The 17,617-nt window shown below is 45.9% G+C and overlaps 1 protein-coding gene and 1 long non-coding RNA gene across 2 annotated transcripts; both read right to left on the bottom strand.

Moving 5' to 3' along the window:
* Positions 1-4: 4 nt before the first annotated feature.
* On the bottom strand, positions 5-12,597 carry POLB (DNA polymerase beta). Its single transcript, XM_071454769.1, has 14 exons — positions 12,434-12,597; positions 12,299-12,356; positions 12,128-12,194; positions 10,502-10,576; positions 10,015-10,073; positions 9,319-9,368; positions 8,623-8,674; positions 7,590-7,644; positions 7,427-7,499; positions 6,364-6,434; positions 5,568-5,654; positions 4,637-4,701; positions 3,071-3,210; positions 5-1,337 (listed from the first exon to the last, which is right to left on the bottom strand). Exons 1-14 carry the CDS (start codon positions 12,492-12,494, stop codon positions 1,243-1,245), a joined length of 1,008 nt encoding a protein of 335 aa, XP_071310870.1. The 5' UTR covers positions 12,495-12,597; the 3' UTR covers positions 5-1,242.
* Positions 10,846-11,301, bottom strand: LOC139603821 (uncharacterized). Its single transcript, XR_011683816.1, has 2 exons — positions 11,071-11,301; positions 10,846-11,038 (listed from the first exon to the last, which is right to left on the bottom strand). It is a non-coding gene; the product is annotated as an uncharacterized lncRNA (long non-coding RNA).
* Positions 12,598-17,617: the final 5,020 nt, after the last annotated feature.

The raw sequence follows: 17,617 nt of genomic DNA, 5'->3' as shown, positions 1-17,617 counted from the left end.
CACATTGATGATGGAATATTCAATTGGTTTATTCCTATTGATAACTGAAGAAAATACTAAATATATCAGCTATGTATAGATTTTTACAATGAGGCATCAAATTACTTTACATAGCACCAAGTTGACTTCTAGTTTTCTTCCATACTACTACATGTATTAGCACTGGGGAACATTCCCAGAAAAGAATTAAAACTCCTAAGTTTTAATTCATTTCCAAGAAAAATGGAAGAAATGAAAAGGGTAAGTAAGAGCATCAGCCTGTAATGTCCATTACCAAGATTGATCAACTCTCCTTGTACAAGAACAAGTTGAAAATGGAATTGTTCTGCAGGCTTGAGTCAGATGAAAATAAGACAAAGTATTCAAATGCAGTAGCAGCAACACATTCCATGCTCATGCTGTGTAATTCATGGAAGGAGTTTACTACTTTGAAAATTTTTAGGTTAAACCACAGAATTCCTGTCCCAAACCCAACTAGTAATGCATTCTTGAGGAGACCTTGTCTCTCATCCAGAATACTCATTACCTTCCCAACACTTAAAGGGGAGGTGTAAAATAAGATTTGAGAGGTTTGCATATAAAAAAGGGGCAGATTGAATCTACAGGAGTGGTAGCAAGGCATCAATTAATCAGACCAAGCCAAATGAAACACAGCACTGCAATCAGTGATACTAAACATATCTAGGAACAAAATTCACATGGACAGGAGAATGGCCACCTTAGCATACAGCCCACAGTCAAAGATTTTAGAAGGAGCAGCTCATCATGAGCTTCAGCACTGCACCAAGACACTCAGCACAGGTGTGAGGAGACACAGGGAGTAGGTAAAAATGGTAATTTCAGGAGTACTTCATGATACACTCAGCCTTTTTTCATTCTGGTACCTACATAAGATACAAAGAGAGATGCTGGATGCCCCATCCCCAGAAACATCCAATGCAGATTGGGCTGGGCTCTGAGCAATCTCCTCCAGTCAAAGATGGCCCTGCTCATGGCAGGGGGACTGGACTACATCACATTTAGGGGTCAAATTCTTCTGTGACTACATAAAAACGAAATCTCACGGGATTTATCTTCACAACACATTCTGTTCTGCTCAAGTGCCATGGACTTGCTTTAGCCATCAGTAATATCTACATCAGTAATGTTCAAGCAGCATTCAAAGTGAGGCTGTGCACTGTGACATCCCTGTTAGAAGCTATGCCAGCATCCCTGTTGCTGTAAACCCAGAGCTGCACTTTGTCATTCACTCCGGTCCTTGGGCTCTCGGTACTTCCACTGGATATAATCAAAAATGTCTTTTTCACATTCCACTGGCAGGGCCTCTCCAGCAACTCCTGCAAGCAAATTACACAGCACATGTGAAAGGTGGGAAAGTCTGCACCATTCAGAAATGCCAAATGCATGGAAAGATTAAGACAAAACTGCTGTAGGTAAAAAAAAACAACCTGAAAAACCCACCCAGAACAACGTCCCCACCCTCTGCAGAATTTTCATGGTGTTTGCATGCTGATTCTTATTGGTGTCAAAGGAAATGAGATAATGAATGAACTTTGGGGCCATGTGGTTATGCAGTTCAATAAATTTATAATTGTGTGTGGGTATATATGGACACCTCTCCTCCAAAGCAAAGCAACTGAAGGACATGACATACCCTGTGAAAAGAGCAGGGAACCAAATCTGTGCTGTGCACAGCACAGAAGAAAAAAAAATCTTTAAATCACTAAGACTTTAAGTAGATTAGGAGGCCCAAAGAGGTAACCTTGTGTAAATAGGCTGCCCCTTCTTGTTGTAATGGTGCCCAGTATCAAAAGGACACTGTGAAAAATTCCACAAAATATCGCATTTCTCAGAAGTATTTCCAAAAAACAATTACAAGCAATTGAAGGAGATCACACAAAGTGCATAACTTTGAGAGCAGGAAGAGTAGAAGGAGTAGGAAGAGTAGGAAGAGTAGAAGGAGTAGAAGGAGTAGGAAGAGTAGGAAGAGTAGAAGGAGTAGGAGGAGTAGGAGGAGCAGAAGGAGCAGAAGGAGGAGTAGAAGGAGGAGTAGAAGGAGGAGTAGAAGGAGGAGTAGAAGGAGGAGTAGAAGGAGCAGAAGGAGTAGAAGGAGCAGAAGGAGCAGAAGGAGTAGAAGGAGCAGAAGGAGTAGGAAGAGCAGAAGGAGCAGAAGGAGCAGAAGGAGCAGGAGGAGTAGGAGTAGAAGGAGCAGGAGTAGAAGGAGCAGAAGGAGCAGGAGTAGAAGGAGCAGAAGGAGGAGTAGAAGGAGCAGAAGGAGTAGGAGTAGAAGGAGCAGAAGGAGCAGGAGTAGAAGGAGCAGAAGGAGCAGAAGGAGCAGAAGGAGCAGAAGGAGCAGGAGGAGTAGGAGTAGAAGGAGCAGGAGTAGAAGGAGCAGAAGGAGCAGAAGGAGTAGAAGGAGTAGAAGGAGGAGTAGAAGGAGTAGAAGGAGCAGAAGGAGTAGAAGGAGCAGGAGTAGAAGGAGCAGAAGGAGCAGAAGGAGGAGTAGCAGGAGCAGAAGGAGCAGGAGCAGAAGGAGTAGAAGGAGCAGAAGGAGTAGAAAGAGCAGCAGGAGCAGAAGGAGGAGTAGAAGGAGGAGTAGAAGGAGCAGAAGGAGTAGAAAGAGCAGCAGGAGCAGAAGGAGCAGAAGGAGGAGTAGAAGGAGCAGAAGGAGGAGTAGAAGGAGCAGAAGGAATAGAAGGAGTAGAAGGAGCAGAAGGAGCAGGAGCAGAAGGAGCAGAAGGAGCAGAAGGAGGAGTAGAAGGAGCAGAAGGAGCAGGAGCAGAAGGAGCAGAAGGAGTAGAAGGAGTAGAAGGAGCAGAAGGAGCAGAAGGAGGAGTAGAAGGAGCAGAAGGAGGAGTAGAAGGAGCAGAAGGAGCAGAAGGAGGAGTAGAAAGAGCAGAAGGAGTAGAAGGAGCAGAAGGAGGAGTAGAAGGAGCAGAAGGAGTAGAAGGAGCAGAAGGAGCAGGAGTAGGAGGAGCAGAAGGAGGAGTAGAAGGAGTAGCAGGAGCAGAAGGAGTAGGAGTAGAAGGAGCAGGAGCAGCAGGAGCACTCTGTGCAAGCTCAGACTGACCAGTAACACCCAGGCGGCGTATCGTGTACTCATTGATTGTGAAGCCCATCTCCAGAGCATGAGCTCTCATGTTCTTGTTGAATATATCACTTCCTGTGAAATACAGCACACCACAGTAATACTGATCTTTTGGGATCAGCCTAGAATAAAAAGTAGAAGCAAAGACTTAGGACAAATATACCACAAAGAAGTAACAAGCCATTTAAAATTCAGCATTCAGACACGTGTAGGTTTATTTTGTGTTCATGTGTCCACATTCTGCAGCTCTGTACATTTAATTTTCCCACAAGCCAGATGCAAAAGTGAAAGGAACTGCATTTGACAGAAAGGTTCAGAATATCTACCACTTCCCAGGAGTTACTGAACTTCAGCCACTACCTGGTTATGGTGCTTGCAGTCCTGCACAGAATCAGTGCCAAAGCAGGATGATAAAATAGGACACAATTCTGATATTCTATCAGAACCCCATCATTTGAAGCACAGCATTATTGCTAATAACCTGCTGCAATTACTGGCAGCTGTCCAGGGGCTGCCCCACTGCAAAGGCATTAGAAACACAGCAAATGCCATGTTGTGAACATGAAGTAGAGGTTGGAATGAAAAAAATGATGCAAATGCCTGCTCTGGAGCAGACAGCTAAACCAGGGGGACTTTGATGTACCTGAAATCAATTCTGCATGTGCCTGCTATCAATTCTGCATGTACCTGCTGTCAATTTACCTGATATCAATTCTGCATGTACCTGATATCAACTCTGCATGTACCTGCTATCAATCTGCATGTACCTGCTGTCAATTCTGCATGTACCTGATATCAATTCTGCATGTACCTGAAATCAATTCTGCATGTACAATTTTCACAAACATGTGAAAATGTACATGTACAATTGTTTTCACAATTTTTGGCTTTATTTGGTTCACTTGCAGCTTCTGACAAACACAGCTGTATCAATTCTGCATGTACCTGATATCAATCTGCATGTACCTGATATCAATTCTGCATGTACCTGATATCAACTCTGCATGTACCTGATATCAATCTGCATGTACCTGCTATCAACCTGCATGTATCTGATATCAATCTGCATGTACCTGATATCAATCTGCATGTACCTGATATCAATCTCCATGTACCTGCTATCAATTTACCTGATATCAATTCTGCATGTACCTGCTATCAATTCTGCATGTACCTGCTATCAATTCTGCATGTACCTGCTGTCAATTCTGCATGTACTTGCTATCAATCTGCATGTACCTGCTATCAATCTGCATGTCCCTGATATCAATCTGCATGTCCCTGATATCAATCTGCATGTACCTGCTATCAATTCTGCATGTACAATTTTCACAAACATGTGAAAATGTACATGTACAATTGTTTTCACAAACAATTTTTTGCTTTATTTGGTTCACTTGCAGCTTCTGACAAACACAGCTGTATCAATTCTGCATGTACCTGCTATCAATCTGCATGTACCTGCTATCAATCTGCTTGTACCTGATATCAACTCTGCATGTACCTGATATCAACTCTGCATGTCCCTGCTATCAATTCTGCATGTACCTGATATCAATTCTGCGGTGTGGATAAGCTGTTCCATCCTCTCTATCTGGCAGCTGACAGACACCCTGTGAGGAAATAAGGCAAGCAACAAATTCAGGTGAAATTAAACAGATTTGAGAATCATCTGTACCTCCTCACCCCTAAAGGACCTCTCAGCAATCCTCAGCCATGCTGGAAAGCAAAGTTAAATCCCTGCTGAATGGAAGAAATATTTTACTAGAACAGCCAGATATCAGAATACAGTGAATCACTATTTTACACTGGCAGTGTAACATATAACTGCTTCTTAAATTTTTATTGCACCAGGAAGGATCCTCATTTCCCTGTCATTATTATCAGGCTTTTCAGTATGCACAAATATCAGCAGGTTAAGAAAAAAAAGTCCTGCACTTTTTTTCTGCACTGAAAAAAAAATCAGCATGGAATCTAAAAAATTAAAAGTTTTTGTCATTCATTACTTGCTTTAGGCATTCCACATAATCCCTATTATGTCCTAAGTCTAGTAGCTTATCCATTAAATCTGTTCTGCAGCAAAACTGACACAAAAGGAGACAGAAGTCTATTATATATCAGAGAAAATCAGGAAAACACAGTTCTGAGATCAAAGCTAAATGCCTCCAAGATCCTGAGGACACAATTACAGAAGTGGCCACTGGTGCAACTGAAGAAGTGATGTTGTGCTGAGGCTCCAGGACACAGCTGATGTTATGTGATGCAGGCTTCAGAACTACACAAATATCTGTGCACTTTCTAATACTGAAATCTTACCCCAAGAGTCACCTGCAGGGAATTCCTATGAGGTGCAAGCAGGAGAATTAAAAAACCAAACACTCCTCACCCCCCCAGCTCCAGCACTGCAGGGAATTCACCCCAGCTTCTGCCAGGAAAAGTAACCCCCCAAAACATCCTGCACCACCAAAAAAGCTCTTACCATGAATTTGGTGTCCCCTTTGGACAGCATATCTGTGATAAAGTGGACTTTTTCCAGCTGTTCTACAACCTTATGCAAAAGTTTTGACTAGGAACAATGGTAAGAAAGAAGGAGAAATTACTGGACAAATCACAAGAATATCTTACCTACATTTACTAGATAGAGGCTCCTATAAGTACAGGACATCATCATAATTATATGTACTATTCTACATGAAATTTGACCCAAACAGAAGAAAAAGTAACAATAAGGCTGGGAAAAAGTGAATAAAATTACAGTTGTTCAAGATAAAAGCAATTTCCACCAACAGCCCCACATGAGATCACCTTTGTTGGAAATGAGAAATCTAATTCAGCTTTTAAATAACACATCTATAGAAGGAACATAAGAAAAAATACACAACACTGTCATTAATAGCACTTCAGAGCTGGTCCCAAAAGACTACAAGGGCAGCAGGATGGTTTCCTATCACCTAAATGATTATGGTACATCAAGAAATAGCCAGGCTAGCTTTAATCCAGCTTTACAGCTCTGCATTATTAAAGCACATGAATTCAAGGGACTGGGGGAATATGTGTGACAGGAAGAGGAAGGAGAGAAGGGTAAAAATAAACATATTGACTAGTTCTGCAAGAGAAACACAACAGAATACAAAATTGTAACTCCTCAAAATAAACAGGGCAATCCAAGAGAAAAGTTCAGTATTACAGTCAATACAAAACCACAAAAAGCTGCAATACAAGTCTGAGACTCTATGCACTGTACAGCTCTGAGCTGTGGCACCTGAGAAAAGCACCTGTTTGGATGATTCTGATGTGAAGCTGGGGTGGGTTAGCAGAACATCCATGTCACCACTTGACTCTGCACCTAGGCAAGAAAGAAGCAAAGAAAAATCCTTTTGAGTGTGGCAAAGTACATTAATGTTGCTGGACATACATCTTACCTCTTCTCTTAAACATGGTTTTCTAGCAGGGCATGGTCACTATGAGAGGTATTAGCAAAACAAAAAAATAATCTTAAAGTAGAAGAATTTTGCTCTTTCATCAGATTCTCCATACATAAGAAAATATGCAAGAATTTCTTGCTGTGCTCTACAGCAATGAAGCACAAATGTTGTTAATGTAAAAACAAAGCCAACAATTCATGTTACAAGATATTACTGTTTATGGGGGAAGGAGGGAGAAGCAAGGATTTCTGTGGGTGTCTCACCAATGAACTGACAAGGCAAGACAAGAAAAGACAAGGCAAGACAAGGAAAGACAAGGCAAACAAGACAAGGCAAGGAGAGGCAAGACAAGGCAAGGGAAGACAAGACAAGACAAGGCAAGGAAAGACAAGACAAGGCAAGGAAAGACAAGGAAAGACAAGGAAAGACAAGGAAAGACAAGGAAAGACAAGGCAAACAAGACAAGGCAAGGGAAGACAAGACAAGACAAGGCAAGGAAAGACAAGACAAGGCAAGGAAAGACAAGACAAGGCAAGGAAAGACAAGGAAAGACAAGGAAAGACAAGGAAAGACAAGGAAAGACAAGGAAAGACAAGGAAAGACAAGGAAAGACAAGGAAAGACAAGGAAAGACAAGGAAAGACAAGGCAAGGCAAGGCAAGGCAGACAAGGCAAGGCAAGGCAAGACAAGACAAGGAAAGACAAGACAAGGCAAGGCAAGGCAAGGCAAGGCAAGGCAAGACAAAACAAGGCAAGGCAAGGTAAAACAAGACAAGACAAAACAAGACCAGACAAGACAAGACAATACTAGCAGGAAAGGCCAGGTTGCAGCATGGAGCCTGGCAAGAACAACACACAGAGTAACTTGTCTTGCTTGTTATCCCAAAATAAAGATAAGATCACAGAGTACCAACCTCGCCTGAAACTGCCACAGACTGTAGCAATATAGTTTGGGTCCAGTTTCTCAACCTCTCTGAGCACAATTTCCTATGTAAAAAGGAAAGAAGAGTGTTTAGAGGTGGTCAGGCATTCACTGGCCATCAGTACATCACATTCTTAACAATGAGATTTTTTTACCTGCATTTGAAGCATTTCTTCCCTCGGGATTCTTTTCTCAAAATCTTCAAAGTATCTGCAAGTATAAAAATAGAGGTATCTGAAAGAGTGGTAGGGGCAGCATCTTAAAATTTTAATCAATTAAACATATATCAGAGGAAAGAATGCTAACTTACACTGCTGTCACATCACAAAAAGCTCCTGACTCTCATGAAACATCTTAGAAATCTTGCAAGGTGACAGTAAAAACTCACAACTGTCAGTTTGACAATGCTCAGAACACAGGTTCAGCATTTCCACTGTATACAAAGAGCTGCTGTGAGGTGGGAGAATTATTACCACAGAACCAACTGCTCAATATTCACACAGCCCTCTGAAAATACAAAACCTTCCTGCCAAGACTCAGCCCAGCAGTGAGCAGGAGGAGCAGGTCCCCCAAACAGGGTCAGAGCTGACCTGTGTTGGAAGGAGCTCAATGGAAGCTCTCAACTCAAAAACAGCTCCAGGTATATTTGCCTTCCACTGTAAAACTCAAATTTGACAACATGCTGCTTGGTTGTGGAGAAAAAGAGGGCAAGTGAAAGAATTTTTGGCTTTATTTGGTTCACTTGCAGCTTCTGACAAACACAGCTGTAGCTCTTCCAAAACTACCACAGCAAAGAGGCACCCAACAAACAGCACTGAAGCTGATGAATCCTGAGGGACAAACACATTCTGCACAGCACTCCCAAGCTCAGACAGCAAAGGTTACCTTGCTCACAGCACATGAAAAACCAGCCTGGGCCACTTCTATGCAGATTGTGAAGAAACAACTCCACAGCCTCACTGAAGGGATTGATTCTCCAGGAGCTAACTGGGCAAGCCACTGGATATTAACTTCCCTCTGAATGGACACCAAGCCTTCCAAGCCAAATGAAACAAAAGCTCCAAATGACTGCAGAAAGGCATGTAGAGCACAGAGAGGACCTTCCTCAGCCTGTGTGACCTTACATTCCAGCCTGGTGCCTGGAGGAGTCATTAGAAACACCAAGCACTTGCACCCAAGAAAGCTTACTTCAGCCCAATTCGCTGGTGATGGGTCAGCTTGTGCTCGATTTTTCTTAGATCTAGGGAAAAAAATCCAAACAAAACAGTTAACTGAGGAGTAAAAATCTTACAGTGAATTTCTATCAATGCAAAGATGGTGCACATAAAGAATATGTAAGGGGAATACAACCTCAAAGGAGGGAATTTCAAATTACCTACACAGCAGCTGATAGGATGACCAGAAATACACAGAGCATTTCCAACAAGATTTAACAGAGCACCAAAGAGCCAAAATCCTTGTTACCTTCCATGTAACCTGCACATACTTTGCTTTATATGAAAATATATGCATGAAATATGAATATATATATATGTATGAAATATGTGTATATATATATGTATGAAATATGTATATATATATGGATATATGTATGAAATATGTGTATATATATGAATAGATGCATGAAATATGTGTATATATATGTATGAAATATGTATATATATATGTATGAAATATGTATATATATGGATATATGTATGAAATATGTGTATATATATGAATATATGCATGAAATGCCTTAAGCCTGTGCACAGGCTTTAGCATTTTACACCCCCTCCTCAAAGCCTAGGGCATAAATGCTCCCACAGCACCACTGTGGAAGAGGCAGCTTGACAGAATAAAAGATCACTGGAGTGTGAAGCAAGGCCCCATGTTCACACTTACCTTCTAAAGTCTTAATTCCTTCCTCAACAAACTTCCTGGCAGCAGCAGGACTGCAAAGAGACAAGGCAACCTGGCATCAGGAGCAGCAAGAATCTTACAGCACTGAGCAGGACATGATTTGTAAGTGTGGGTTTCAGCACACTTCAGCACACTCATTTTCAGTTGATGCTTTTGGTCAGCAGAGACCCAAAGCCTGGCCTGCACATTTTTTAGCATTGATGTAACTACACAGTGATGTCTGATTGTAAGAAATTTTAAAAAGTCACAGCAAATAGGCAATATTGCTTCAGACAGTAATACCAATGATAACATTGCAGCAGAGTTCTCATGGGCTTTTTCTGTTTGTTTTTGTTTTGTTGCCTCCTTCAAGGCTCTGCTTCTCCTTTTACAAAAAGCCTGAGGCCAGAGTCTCACTTCCACAGTTCCATTCTTGACCCACATCTCTCTCCTTCCCCTCTCAGGAAGCTTCCCACTTCCAACTCCTCTACCACAAAGTCTGTAATTCATCATTCTACACCCTTTTGTCCCATTCAATCCCATAAACACAACTACAGTGTGTCAGTGTGGGCATTACATCAGCAGCTCAGGCTCATTCCCTTCATTATGTGCAATCATCCAAATTCTGCTCATAAGTCTATCAAATGAACAGGAGAAGGGGAAAAAAAAAGCCCTAAAAACACCCCAAGAAACTTTTACCCAATGCCAGTGACTCGTGTCAGGAAATTGATGGAAGCACTTGTATCATCTTGTCGAATCTACAAAAACAAAAACAGTGCAATAAACAAACAAAGAAGCCTTAAGAAGATAAAACAGCTCAGTCAGGCTCTGGTTTGGAGGTTCACTACAAAACAGTACCAAGGGCAGCACAGCCTTACAATAATGCCACGTGTAATGAGCCTGAAAACCCCAACTGGCCATGCTAAGGTGGAGAGCAGGACTAAAGCACAAAACTCCAGAGCCTTCCAGCAACTGATTTCCACTTCTGGCAGAAGAGCTGCACATGCTGATTATGAAAGCTAAAATATTTTAATGAATAGGCAGTTTTGAGGCTGAGCTGCTCAATCCTTGATTTCTACTTAGCATACACTCCAGGGACAGCAACAGAGATGTGCAAACAGGCTACTTTGCAAGTTATCAAGAAAAGCAGGCATTGAGAAATACAGAATAGGAGAAACACACCCACCTTTTCCAATTTACGTAGTTTTCCAGTGGATAAGAACTCATCTATCTTTTCAGCTATTTTAGCACCCACTCCATCCTAAATATTGGGGGGTGAGCACAAACAAGTTAACTCAAAAATCACTTAAAGTCATGATATGTGGGAAGCAAGGAAAACTCCCTAGAATTTAGAGTCCAGAAAGAACTATGGGGCATCCAAGACCACAATATAATATTGGAGCATAAAAGAGCACAAGAATTCAAGGGTACAATATAAATGGCATAAACACTGTAATGCAAGGGCTATATCAAGTTTATACAGCAATAAGCTTGAACAAGGCTTTGATTCTTATTGCTCAAGATCTCTGAATTAACAAAGGAGTGACAGCAAAGGGCAAAGACATTTTTACAGGCAGAGGCTCAGGTGGGATGCCCAGTTCCAGCTCTGAAACCCCCACAGTGGCCACACCTGGTCCGTGTCCCCAGACTCTGACTCGGGTAGCGGAAAGAGGCACTGGCAGAAGCAGGGCTGCCCCCAGTGCTTCCCAGGAACCCTGAGCACCTCATCCCTGCTTCCCCAGGAACCCTGAGCACCTCATACCTGCTCCAGCTGCCCCCAATGCTTTCCAGGAACCCACAGCACCTCATCCCCACTCCCCAGGAACCTCGGGCACCTCATCCCCGGCTCCATCTGCCCCCAATGCTTCCCAGGAACCCCGGGCACCTCATCCCTGCTTCCCCAGGAACCCTGAGCACCTCATCCCTGCTCCAGCTGCCCCCAATGCTTTCCAGGAACCCCCAGCACCTCATCCCTGCTCCAGCTGCCCCCAATGCTTTCCAGGAACCCCCAGCACCTCATCCCTGCTCCAGCTGCCCCCAACGCTCCCCAGGAACCCCGGGCACTTCATCCCTGCTCCGGCTGCCCCCAACACTTCCCAGGAACCCCGGGCACCTCATCCCCGGCTCCGACGGTCCCCAACGCTCCCCGGGCACCTCATCCCTGCTCCCCATCCTTCCCAGGAACCCCGGGCATCTCATCCACACTCCCCAGGAACCCCCGGGCACCTCATCCCCGCTCCCCAGGAACCCCCATCCCCGCTCCGGCTGCCCCCAGCGCTTCTCAGGAACCCCCGGCACCTCATCCCTGCTCCCCAGGAACCTCGGGCACCTCATCCCTGCTCCCCAGGAACCTCGGGCACCTCATCCCCGCTCCCCAGGAACCCCCGGTACCTCATCCCCGCTCCCCAGGAACCCCCATCCCCGCTCCGGCTGCCCCCAGCGCTTCTCAGGAACCCCCGGCACCTCATCCCTGCTCCCCAGGAACCTCGGGCACCTCATCCCTGCTCCCCAGGAACCTCGGGCACCTCATCCCCGCTCCCCAGGAACCCCCGGTACCTCATCCCCGCTCCCCAGGAACCCCCGGCACCTCATCCCCACTCCCCAGGAACCCCCGGCACCTCATCCACGCTCCCCAGGAACCCCCGGTACCTCATCCACGCTCCCCAGGAACCCCCATCCCTGCCCCGGCTGCCCCCAGCGCTTCTCAGGAACCCCCGGCACCTCATCCCCGCTCCCCAGGAACCCCAGGAACCCCCATCCCCGCTCCGGCTTCCCCAGATCCTCCCGGGGCAGCCCGGACACGAGCACCTACCAACTTCTTGGCTTCAGCCCCGCTCTGTATCTTGCTGGGATACCGAGAAATGACCGAGGCCGCTTTCCTGCGGAGCGGTGCCGGTCAGCGCCCGAACGGGCTGGGGCCCGGCACGTTCCCCAGAAAGCCCCAGCGCCTGCGGGGCGCGGCGTGAGGGGAAGGGAGCGGTACCTGTAGGCGTTGTACTTGTGGATGGCCCGGTTCACGTTGCGCTCGTAGTTGGCCAGCTCTGCGGGAGAGGCGCGGTGAGAGCAGCCGGGCCGCGGCCCTCGCCACCCACGGAACCGAGCGAGCGCGCACACCTACCGGTGAGGAAGTCGGTGATGCCTTCATTGGGGCTCTCCTGGGGAGCTTTGCGCTTGCTCATGGCCGGCACCGGCACGGAGCGGGCAGCGGGCACCGGGACCGCGGGCAGCGATGGCACCGAGGCCCTTCCGGTGTTGGCGTCACGGCGCGTCCGGTGCCGGTGCGCGGGCGCCACCCTAGGCTGTGATTAACGCGGTTTTTAAAAATTTTAAAAGTTTCGTAGTAATAAAATGGTTATAAAAATAGTATGGTATAAAAATAGTAAAATGGTTATAAAAATAGTAATGCAATTAGTGTAATATTAATTTGGACGGTTTGAATTAGGACGATGTGAGACAACAAATATGTGAAAAATGCACGTATTTTGTGATTGGCTTTTGGCAAATATTCAAATGAATATTATATGTGTTGTGTTAGAAAGTAATGCTGTATTAATTCTCTTAAGTAGTGTGTTAAATATAGTTTTAGGTTATAAAAATTGTTAAAATAGAAACGATGCTATGTAGGGTACTTTTTTTAAAGACAGGACTCGCACTGAGATAGCAGCCACAGGACACCTGAATCCTTCAGAGAAAAAGAATTTATTGCCCTCTTATCAGAAGAAACGAACTTCTTCCCACCTCGAAGGCGCTGTCAGGATTCGGAGGAAGAAGTTGATGATGACTCTTTGTAGATGTTGTCTCATATTGTCCTAATTCAAATTGTCCAACTCTAATTGTATTACTATTTTTATAACCATTATATAACCAGGTTCAGGAGAGTTCTCAGCTGTCACTTCAGGCATGGAGATTTTTTTTTTTTATCTACCCCAGACTTCTCTGTGTGCTGTGACCTTGGACTTTTGCTTCCCTCCCAAATTGCTTTAAGGTTCTCTCTAATGACTTTAAATCACTGGGGTTGATGTCTAGTTTATCTTCCCAAAATATACAAAATATAACACCTCTGACTGTGTCAAATTCCCTCCTTAATCCTCTTGGCATCCCTGATCACTTAAGACTGGAGTCAGATAAACTCTCCCAAGTAGCTTTTGACATCTTTCAAGAGGCAGATGAATGCCATAAAAGATCCATCATGCTTTCCTTGGTGTCAGAAAGGTTTTGCTATTAAAGATTAAGGAGGCTTGAGGTCACTCCAAATCACAATACTGCTCACTTTATAAGCCAATTTTATCCTGTCATCTGGTATTTTGTGTCCCAGTTGTTTCGGAGGACTCTACAGCATTCATCAATTCACTGGGGTTTAAGCACTGAGTGAACCTTAAATGTCTCTAAAGCCAAGCCATTTATCTTTTTCACTGTATTTTATCATCTCTGTTTTCCCTGACTTACAAACCTCCAGCACAACAGTGAGTTCTGCTTGCTTTAAGAGCTGGTGCCTCACGATGGGATCCTGAAGAAAGAAATCATTGGGTAATGAAACCCCTCTATTGAAATACTATCTTAAACAAAAAGGAAAAAAAGAAAAATGTAGAGGTCAAAACACAGTTTCAAGGTCCAAAAGATTATGGTTGATTATTTCTCAGACTCAACACTGAGCTTTCCAAGCCCAAATCCTTATTTATGTAGTGCAAGCCTCAAAACTGGGGAGAAGAGCATTAATTTAAAATTCCCAAAGCCCACATTTGGCAGACCAAAGAATAGATTTGAGGTCCAAACCCACTCTCTGGGACTACAAACCCACACTCATAAGCTCCAAGGCTTATGATTTTATGGCACAAAGCCTCATTTCAAGGGCTCAGAGCATCATTTTTCACAAGTCTGATCTTGAATAGTGGTGGGACTGTGATGTCACACAGAGCCTGTGACACAGCAGGACAAGAGGGGCCACAGGGTGCTGGGTTCTGCATTCTGGAGAGAGCCCTGAGGGTGAACATCCTCAGCACTGAGGGCATGGCTGTTGACAGTGGTGTGGGCCCATCCCAGATGGATTTCTGGGATGGGATGGATTTCGTGCCCGTGATGCCCAGCATCACCCCCACAGGTACAGGAGCATTGCTGCAGGTTCCCCCTGTCAGGGATGCAGGGAAAAGAATCAGCACTGACCCCTGTGGAGCTGGGGACAGCAGTGACACACACCCAGGGCTGCTGGAAGGCTGAGAGCCAGCAGAAACACAGCATAACCTGGTTGTTGGGGAAGATGGAACAGGAAAGCCTTATCAATATGATTGCCTGGCAAAAGATTTGAGAATATGGAAACTGTAAGTGAGATTGAAATGAAAGCAAGCTTTGAGATGCCTCAGTTACTGAACAACTGGAAAACAATGGTGTGGCTGGCTGAAGGTGATCCCCTTTTGATGGAACAACACCTTCTGCTTGCAGACAGGCCCAAGGGTCAGAGCAGACCCTGCCAGCTTGGCAGAAGGGGCCCAAAGAGGAGTTTGTAGGGTTTAAAATGTAACACAGGATGGTAATGTAGTGATTCTTATAGGCTGTATGGAAATGCTGTAGGATTTGTATCTTGTACTGGATTGGTTAGTGAGAATCAGAATGTTCAACACAGAAGAAGATTTATGGTATTGGAATGGGAACCTTGCTCTCTTATGCTTCTGCTCTCTTACCCTTTTACTCTCTTACCCTTTTTACTCCCTTACCCTCTCATCCTCTCTCCCCCTCTCTTCTCTCAGTCCTGCTCTGAGCTGTGCCTGGCAGCTCCCAGCAGGGCCCTGCCCTTGGCCCTTTGCAATAAACCCCAAATTCCCCACCTGGCTGCAGAGGTCTCTGCTCTCCGTCTGTCCTGACCGTGCCACCCCCTGTCACTCTGACACCCAGTATTTCCTTGTTTTCCAGAGAGAAAGGCTGTCTGGGATGCAGTGGCCAGCAACATCCGACAGCAGCTGCTGCTGCACAAGGTGGAGCAACAAACACCCTGAGCCAACACCCTGGGCCAACACCCTGGGCCAACACCCTGGGCCAACACCAACGTCCTCCTTTGCCCACCCAGAAGAGCAGTGAGGAGTTCCCATGAGCCCCCTCATGGATCATGGCCTGCACTTCCTCTTGCCCTCCTCAGAATGCAGGAAGCCCACCCCAAAATCCCTGCTGAGGGACAAGTGGAGCTTGTGCAAGAGTGGTATCACCTCTGGGAGGTGGCATTGTCACTGGAGACTGGGGCTGTCCTCAAGCTGCCTCTGTCTGACTCCAGCATGGATTTTTTTGGTGGGAGAAAGGAAAAAAGAGGCCCCAGCATGTCCTCCCCAGGGCTCTCCCCACTGTCCTGACCTCTGAACAGTGGGAGTTGGCAGAGTTCAGTCAAAGGCACCATCCCTTGATGGAATCATCCTCGGCTCTTCCCTCTGTCCAATTCTCACCCTTTGGGCCTTTCCCTTCTGCTCCAGGGGATCCGAATTCCCACCCTTGGGTCCTTTGATGTGGTGCACACAGAGACCGTGGTGGGGAACAAGACTGTGATCCTGCAGAGGCCAGTGTTCCACCTGGCCAGGAATCTTGGAGGAGCCCAAAACCTGGAAAACAAGGATGACCTGGCTGGTAAGACAGAGCATTTAACCCTGCAGGCCCAGGGTGGAGTAGGAGATCACACCACATTTCTAAAAGCATCTCCTGGGAAACTCTGTTGGCCAAGCCCTGGGGAAGTTCCTCCTGGCACCTTCACATTTCCGTGGTTTTGCAGGGTTAGGTAAGCAGCTGGAACCTCTGAAATATGCCAGGGTGGCCACAGAGGCCTCTGTGTCCCGGAGAGAGGTGGAGTGCTGCATCCTTGGCACCATGTCCCTGCTGTACCACTGCCTGGAGAAGGGCGTGAGCGTGGCCTTGGTCCTGAGGGATGTGGGAGTGCTCCTCATTGAAGGCAGCATGGTGCTCATGAGGTTCTACCCGGACTTCCTGGAGAAAGTGAACAGGGAGAGGATCCAGGACAGGGCTGTGCTCAAGGTGAGCCTTTTGTTTCCCCCCTGCTTGGGCAGACCCAGAGCAGTTCCCCAGCACTGCTGGCATATGGACACCAGGATGTGGCCAGGAGCACGATTCCAGCTGCTCTACCTGCCCTGAGCTGCTCCTCTCCTGAGTGCCTTGGCCACACTGAGGGTGTGCTGGTGGTGCTGGCAAGGGGGGCTATTTACAGACAGGAACGAGACGGGGCTGCTGCTGAAAGTGCCTTGAGCTGTTTCATTTTCCAGCATCAGTCTCATTCCATGGTGATGACAATGGGAAGATGCCAGCAGCTCACATCCCCAGCAGCAGGCCAAAAAACTTAATGTTACAACTCACTTTATAAGTGTTTTGACCAATCCCACAAAGCAAAAGCACATTGACAGGAGTTCTATCCAACCACCATAAGCACACGTGCCTTTGGTTAAAACAATGCTTGCTTATTTCAAATACAATACCTGCTTGTGAGCCTTCAAACACAATGCACAGAGCTCCATTATTAAGCTTTAACCTTCCTAATGTCTTGCTAGATAAACTTTTCTGTAGCTTAGAGAGCTATTCAGACAAGCATTAATGCACAGACCATTGTTCTATTTGTCCTTGCTTTTCTACAGTTTAAATAATTTTTCTGCTGCCCAATCTCATGGCTGCTGCTTTAGCTCTCTCACAGTTCTGCTGTCTCTGAGGCCTGCCTTTTGCAGCTTTCCCAAAACCCTCTAATTTTCTCTAATTTTGTGGATTCCCACGTGCTGGCACCTTTCACATTTCTGTGCTGCAGGGTCTCCAGCAGCTGGGCGTGGTGGTTCCCCGGGAGGTGCCCATTGCTTCCCTGAGCTTCACTGGCCGTGTCCTCATCTTTCCCAAGTGAGTCAAACACCCTGGCAGCTTTGGCCTCTGGAGAGATCTGGGAGCAGTTTCTCCTCATGACCCCAACAGTCCTGCAGGGCACTGACTCTCATTTGTGCCTCCCTGTGAACGGACCCCTGGGCACAGAGGGAGTATTTTAGGCAACTCTTGTTTCCCCATCATGGCCAGGAATCCTTTCCTGAGTGATCCTATTTCCCAGGACAGTCCTTGGGGTTGGGGCACAATTGACTTGGGAGAACAATGGCCTTTACCCTACTGCCAAAGTCACCTGTGAGCAGGTGATGGTGGCCAGGGGCCAGAGCTGGTGGGGACGTGGGTCAGGATTGTGTCACAGACATCTTTTATGGAAAATCCTTTCCTGAGGATTTTTCCTCTTGAGAAGTTGAGATGCCTCAGGAACAAAATGTAACCAATGATTATCTGCTGCTGTGGA

The sequence above is a fragment of the Agelaius tricolor genome, unplaced genomic scaffold (assembly GCF_023055355.1).
Source record: "Agelaius tricolor isolate 1412-34295 unplaced genomic scaffold, bAgeTri1.0.p SCAF_41, whole genome shotgun sequence".
Classification (NCBI taxonomy): Eukaryota; Metazoa; Chordata; class Aves; order Passeriformes; family Icteridae; genus Agelaius; species Agelaius tricolor.
Note: the sequence above shows the minus strand (reverse complement) of the source record. Positions and strands in the feature narration are given on the sequence as shown.